The sequence below is a fragment of the Sesamum indicum genome, linkage group LG2 (genome assembly GCF_000512975.1).
Source record: "Sesamum indicum cultivar Zhongzhi No. 13 linkage group LG2, S_indicum_v1.0, whole genome shotgun sequence".
NCBI classification, from domain to species: domain Eukaryota; kingdom Viridiplantae; phylum Streptophyta; class Magnoliopsida; order Lamiales; family Pedaliaceae; genus Sesamum; species Sesamum indicum.
In genome coordinates, this window is record NC_026146.1 from 4,645,763 (window position 1) to 4,653,469 (window position 7,707).

The 7,707-nt window shown below is 28.9% G+C and overlaps 1 protein-coding gene across 2 annotated transcripts; it reads left to right on the forward strand.

Moving 5' to 3' along the window:
- LOC105179944 (transcription factor MYB27) lies at positions 4,088–7,184 on the forward strand. Of its 2 annotated transcripts, XM_011103606.2 has the most exons (3): positions 4,088–4,341; positions 5,449–5,632; positions 6,035–7,184. In XM_011103606.2, the coding sequence occupies exons 2-3, from the start codon at positions 5,473–5,475 to the stop codon at positions 6,802–6,804; spliced, it is 930 nt and encodes a 309-aa protein (XP_011101908.1). In that variant the 5' UTR covers positions 4,088–4,341; positions 5,449–5,472; the 3' UTR covers positions 6,805–7,184. The 2 variants fall into 2 exon arrangements, with proteins under 2 accessions (XP_011101908.1, XP_020554996.1); XM_020699337.1 differs by lacking the exon at positions 4,088–4,341 and having other exon boundaries at positions 5,329–5,632.

A 7,707-nucleotide genomic window follows, 5' to 3' on the forward strand; every position in this document is an offset into this window, starting at 1 on the left:
AATGAGAGAGAGGGAGAGAGAGGACTATTTTTAGATTAAATGATATATTTGTTTATACAAAATATTTTAAGATAGATGTAGGTTTCTATTCGATACTTATGAAGAAATTCACGTATCAATCCAAATATTTGCAAAAATACATATATCAATTTGATATTTATGAAGAAATTCGGTTTCGATTAGATCATTTACAAAAATTCATGTATCAATTTGATAATAATACCAAAACTCAGGTACTAAAATAATCGTTACTCAATATACTAAAATATAAGATATTGACTAATAATTCTCATATATGATGAATTTTGAAATAATGCATTCTTTGTTAGTGGATTATAAATTATAAAAATAAAATCCATATTCATTATATTAAATGTTCATTTATATATAAAAAAAAAAGTATCAAAACTTACTAGATTAAGCTTGAGCTTTTTTTTAGAGTTAAAAATTTAGACAATATAAATAAAAAAAATCGTATTTTGTTATTATCTAAAATAAGAGATATATTACTAATACTATGATATTTAGTGAATTTGAATATAAACTTGATATAATATTGAATACATAGTTAAATATGTAAAAATATATTTATAAATACAAATTTGAAAAAATAAAATAAAGTGTGAGCTCCTTAGCCAGCTCGCTAGTTCAAGAACGAAAATAATGCAACTCGAGCTCGAGCAGGCTCGGCTCATCTTGTACCCCTAACTATGATATTTCCCAAAGACACTTATCTTTACTAAATTGGCTACTTTTTGCAATCCACATAAATTGTATCATTTTTATCATCATATTTCACCATTATTCTCATATCATTTTGGGCTTTTCCTTCATTTTGTTCAGTAAATCATTACTGATTTAAGCATTAGAGTGTTAACCTTTATTTTGTATAATAGCCCCCCATTAATCTTAGAATATCTCTGAAAGTCCTTCGATCATTGTGGTGCTACTGAAACTTGATGTTAGATATTCGTCTACAGGGCATCCAACATATATAGTTGTTACTTCTTCAAACATTATAATTATTGCATTACTATAATGCACGGTTACTCCATAAAGTTACTCGATGCAGCATCGGACAAGGACAAGTGTTGGACATGCGAATAAATATAAAATATAAACAAAATAGAACATGATGTCGGACATGCCTGTTCGACATGTTTTGAAGATGTGTCCAATACGTTTAGGGTTTTTTTTTTTTAGTTTTCAAAAAAAATTAGATTGTCTTTAATAAAAAGAGTTTGTGGCTTAATAAAAATAAATTACTTTACTCGTCTCCAGACAAAAAATTTTGGGATAAAATCACTTAAAATTCGAGAGATGGTCATGATGATTCAAAATTTTTCATTACATACTTTTAAAATAAATCGATGTTATACATATATTTTTTAGCCACACTTGGTTAAGAATTTAGATATAAGACATGCTTATTTTATATTTTATCATGATATTTTCATATGTATCTTTTAATTTTTATGCAAAATTCAAAATATATATAATAAATCTCTGTCGTGTCTTAAATTCTTTGAAGGGAAAAAAAATTTAGTCCTGTAATTTTGTCCTCGATTCATTTTGTTCCATTAAGACCATTGTCAATTTTTTTACGATTAATTTGCAAAAGATGTAAATATGGTCCAATTTAGGGTTTTTACGCAATTTTTCAGTAGTTTCCGCTGGAATTTTCATCCGAGCAAGGAAACTGATAATGTGCATGCAGTTGAGTAATTGGAAAAATGTCTTCTTTTTGAAAACCATTGTGTTCTTTTTAATGCTATATATGTTTTGAAATATTTAGAGATCTGTATTAAACTAATAAACATGTTAGCAGAAAATATATATTGTATATTTTCAGAAATAATGCATTACTTTTTAATGCTAAAGTTTATATATTTTACATAATTATTTGTATTATAAAGATATTATTATATATTCTATGTTGTGAAAGTTTATATATTTTACATAATTATTTGTATTATAAAGATATTATTATATATTATATGTTTTGAAAGATTTATAAATCTTTATTAAATTGGTAGATATATATGTTATAGTTGATATATTTAAAAATGCTTTTATATTATATTTTAAGATAGTAACTTTTTAAATATTATATATTGATCATATACTAATAGTTAATATAGAAATTTTTTAAAGTATTATAAATTTAATTTCGATTTTTTTTTAAATTTATTAATTTAATAAATATATTTATATCAATATTAATTATATTATTCTTGAATAAAGAAAACATATTAATTAAATATCAATATTTTTAGGTAGAACTTTTCTATAAAAAAACACACTATCTGCTCATTGGATGACATTTAACAATTAATAATTTATATCTACAAACAATTTAAGATTATTTAACGCTTAGATATATGAAATATGTCAATTGCATGGAAGTTATTGTGTATGTTGAGTGATTGAATATATTACTCAATTTATACAGATTTTCTGCTAATATATTAAACATTTGAATATCGTATACACATATGTACACACTATACTTAATTAAAGATTATTAATTATTTAACTAAGAAAAGTAATATTCAATTGTTCAAAGTCTAGCGATCATATATAAATTAATGATGATTATGGTACACAATTAGTCTTACTAATTAAAATTAAACTGTAAAACACAAGTGAAAAGCGGTTAAGTTGTGATTAGAAGATTGGGAGTTGAGTAATAAACAATGATGGGAAATTAATATTTAGACATATCACCACAGAGACTGATGAATTGATTTTACACCCACCGTTGGAGATGGCTTGTGTGTTTTAATAAACGTTGATGTTAACGGACAAACGCCTTCTTTAAACCCTCGGATTTTGGAGATGGCTTGTGTGTTTTAATAAACGTTGATGTTAACGGACAAACGCCTTCTTTAAACCCTCGGATTAATACAATAATTAATTAAATTTCGTGGGGGTATGGAATAATCAGTCAGTTAAGAAATCATTTTTATAATCAAGTTTTCAATTATTACACATTGTATGTCTTTCTACGTTTGCGACTTACCATCTGCATCAAAATTATTAATACAATATATTCATTATATATAAGTTTGTTAATGTTAATTTCGTTACTTCAATTTTATATATACATATTTCTTTGAGGTGGGAAAAGGAAAAAATTTTAAATTAGTATTATAAAATCGTGAGGCATATATATATGTATATATATATATATGAAGTTAGAATTGACAATATCTCTGCATGTCGTTAGAAAGAGAAGACGCTAAAGTTTATAAGTCCTTACATCTAAGTTTTAATACAAGATTTAATATAAGAGATTATCGTAACAGTACATTAGTACATTATATTTTTGTATTTCTTTTTGCTATTGAAGCACCGTCACAAATACATTATGAATTATAATTATTAATAATCAATATATACCAATTAAATAATCAACAATTATAATAATTACTACATCAAATCAATAACTACTGTTAAAGTAGAGTATTACTATCTTCAAACTCACCATCTTATTGTCATAAAACCTTAATTTCACAAACTAAGCTCTACAACCTTGGCAATACATCACAAGCCCTCGTTAATTAATTACGAAGCGAAGACATTTTCACTAATTACCTAATTAACTTAACCAACCCAATAAATGTAAAAATAAAGAGTGATTAGCTAGGTTTTCATTTTACTTAAGTTTCTTAATTTTGAATTCATTAGTTCCTGTCTTAAACCAATTAGTTAGAAGTAAATACACTGGTAATCATCCTGCTAATTTAACCATAATCAAATCAAGTTTTCAACAATAAATTAATTAAACTTTGAACAACTACATATATATATACACACACATATACACACACGTAGTTTCTGATTATAAGGGTAATTATTAATATTGATAGGTAAATTAACAGTTCAGTTTTACCATGTTTCTTAAAAATGAAAATCTGCAGCAAGATACGTATAAGGTGGTATTTCTTGTTAAAGACGTATAGTGACAAATAATCCGATAACGTTAAACTTTTCAAGTATATATATATACACACACAAATATATATATATATATATATATATATAAATATATATAGAGAGAGAGAAAACATAAAAACATGGAGAGGTCACCAACCATATACAATAATTGAATAGCAAGCTTTTCATTCCTAGTCCTATTCCTGACCTGCAGCAACTTGACGTTCTACTTTTAAGCTTTAAAAGCTTACAATCATTAATTCTTGACAACATATATATATATATAACAAAGCTTGTCTCAAGTAAAAATCGCTTAATTCCCCAAGCTTTTGATCTTCGTCGGCCGCCGCACTCTGATCATAAATTCCGGTTCTGAATATTTTCCCAGTTGAATTGATAAAGGTAATATATTCAATTGTATACATTAATCTGCAGGGGTGTTTAAGTTTCTTCTTCTCTTTGCATATTCGGAGTGAATTAATTTCATATGTGATTTCTTGATTAGCATTTAATTTTCTCACTTTATATAATCAATCATATCTTATCTAATTAATTTCTAGTGTTGAAGTTAATGCATTTATATGTACCCCCTCTCCCCTTTGGTGTCCAAATTTTGTGACAACCAATCATGTTATTCTTCCTATTTATGCTATTCATTTGTTCATCCACCCTTTCCATTAATATACTTAGCTATAAACCCAGAAATAATTCAATTTTTATAATTCATATACGCAGGGAAAAAAAGCCATATATTTTTCAGAGATTATATATATATAATTCTGTTCACACAATATGAGAGCTAGAATACTAGATATTTAGAAAAATAACCTAGATCATATCTATATATATATCTGTAAACATGTCAATAAATTTCAAAGGCATACAACTTTTCTCAAAGTTAGTTTTGTTCACTCTTGCTCGCATGCACGGTGATCTACGAGAGTATTCGCATATTATATATGTATATATATATATATGTTTATATAAGTGTGTTTGTTCAATGAATGCTCCTCAATCCTGTTTACTAGTTACCTAATTTGATAGTAGTATATTTGAAAAATTCTTACCTAAATTAATAAATTCAATCGGATCAAACCAAGCGTAATATATTTGGCATGTAATTGGTCATCTTTCATCAATTGTAAAATCAATCACGCATCAAGTGTATTGTATCTGTTATATAATTATTTCAGGTTCAGTCAAACTTAATCTAAATTAGAGTTTTCCTAATATATATATATATCTGCTATGGTATAAGGTAATTTATTGACATTCATGAGAAGTCATTTTTACACAAAGTAAACAACTTTTTACTGTTGATGGGCCATTAATTAGCAAGACAAACAAGTCTTATAAAAGTCCATTTTGTGGTGCAAAACGTAAGCAACAATTTTCTGTGTGTATATATCCATTTCTCCTTTCCATCAATCTTGATTAATTAGGATGATATGGTAGCTAGTTATTCACCTACTCATCTTCATAGAATATATAACTTTGAAAATTTTCCAGTTATTATAACTAGTAATTCCGGCCATGGATGATCAAACTACGTGTGGGGGCTCAAACGACGATCCAAGAACTTGTCCTCGAGGGCACTGGAGACCAGCTGAAGATGAAAAGCTCCGGCAGCTCGTCCAGCAATATGGCCCTCAGAACTGGAATTCTATTGCTGAAAAGCTTCAAGGAAGATCAGGTAAACATGCAGTTGTCTGTGTTGTGTGGAGCATAATTGTATATATAACCCTAGTTATGTTTAAGTTGTCGTTTCGATCAATGTGTGCCTTTGTTCCCAAAATTAGGGTTTCATATATTTCTTGCACCTTTCACATGGTTTTCTCAAAACGCAAACAAAGTTGGCAGATGTTTAAGGATAATTTGTGAAGAGCTGTTGACCTAAATTTAAGCCTCCCTCTGATCAACTAGCTGCTAGTTTATGAATTTGAAGAATATATATATATATATATATATATATATATATTCCTTGTTTTTAAATAAAATAGTTAATTAATAATTAACAGTTCAAGAATTTAATAATTTTGTCCTCTTAAATAATTACATATAATAAATTAATATATATATATATATATATATGCAGGTAAAAGTTGCAGATTGAGATGGTTTAATCAACTGGATCCAAGAATAAACAGGAGGCCATTCTCAGAAGAAGAGGAAGAAAGGCTGCTTGCAGCTCACAGAATCCATGGCAATAAATGGGCACTGATTTCCAGGCTTTTCCCTGGTAGAACTGATAACGCAGTCAAGAACCATTGGCATGTGATCATGGCCAGAAAGCAAAGAGAAAAATCCAAGCTTTGTGGCAGCAAGAGAACCACCCTTGATCAAGATAATTATAATGTTGCTCTCCCTCACTCCAAATCTCCCACTACTTACATTTTCCGTCGAAAAAATTCAAGATTGCAAGAGGATCATGATCCGTTTGGCTCGAAGATCAGCTTTGAGAATGGTGGGATTTTGGACTTACACAGCCAAAGCAAAGACAAAATCTTCTCTATGTCCTCCTTCTCTGGTTCGTACACACCCTGGCCTAATAATTTATCTCCTGATTTATTCGGAACAAAAAGTTACAAGTCGCCTAGTTCTGCATCCATCGGTTCAAACCATCAGACCAACTTTTCAATATTCAGTCCCAATGAGGATTCCGTTTCAGCCCTCAATAACAAGAGGACCCTTTCAAATACCTTTAGTTGTTTGGACTATGGGTCGAAAATTAACAGAGATTTTTCAAGTATTGGAGAAAATTCACTCCCCTTTGGCAAGACCAGGACGAGTGTCAATCAGCAGCAGCTTGAAGAAAAGAAGAATGTTCCCTTCATAGATTTTCTTGGTGTCGGAATCTCTTCTTGATGATTGGTATATTATTCGCTTCTTTTTCTATCTTCAATTTACATATATAGTTACAATGTTAAATTGGGGAATATTAGGTCGGCAACGTTCGAATTTAGGGTTGTGTAGTGTTGTGTGTTTGCATGGATGTATGCATGTTGGTCTAGTTAATGTAGTTCCCCTCTGTAAGTTAGATTAGTTGATGATAGGTGAGGATGTTTGGTTTTCTACGTATAGCTAATTAAGATCTTTGTTGAATTTAGAATCCCTCCTGAAATTTGTAGGGTGGAGATGGATGTAGGGCTTGAATGTTTGTGATGTAGCTTACAATTTTTGGGAAGATTTTCTTTTGTATCTACTCCTACAAAGATCATGTGGAGATGTTAAATTTTGTGTGTTTCCGATTTATTTGTTTACAACACTTAAAATTTTGCATGTTACTTTAATTTATTAGGGAATCACAAGAGAGGGATTCGATTTCAGGCTTAAGTATATTTTTGGTACTATAATTACAGTTATTTAGCAGTATTTTGGTCATTTAATTTGTAAAATGATCCTTAATTTACCTTTTTATAATTTCATGATTTTATGATAAAACTGGTCGAAAGGTGAAAGACTATTTTACAACCTAACAAATTACAAATGACTAAAAGGTTAAAGAGATATAAAAATACAATTAAACCCTTGATTGAAAATTGATTAATTTTGATATTGGCTTGGACATATGTGTCATGTGTGTGTATGTTTATTCCTGATGAAATGTTGCAGTTGATCAAGGTAGAGTTTCCTGAAAATCCAACACAACTGAGATAAGAAGCCCAATTGACTGACCCAACCCATTTCATTTGGATCACCCGACCCACTCCTGAAACCCATATTCTCCCCATTTTCAGATGAAACCGGGTTGCAACACTCCGACGTTTT

What these genes read in the sequence shown, in the direction of transcription:
- LOC105179944 (XM_011103606.2), top strand. Translation starts at nt 5,473, where the DNA reads ATGGATGATCAAACTACGTGTGGGGGCTCAAACGACGATCCAAGAACT. An exon ending in AAAGCTTCAAGGAAGATCAG is followed by an intron (nt 5,633 to 6,034) that starts GTAAACATGCAG and finishes ATATATATGCAG; the next exon opens with GTAAAAGTTGCAGATTGAGA.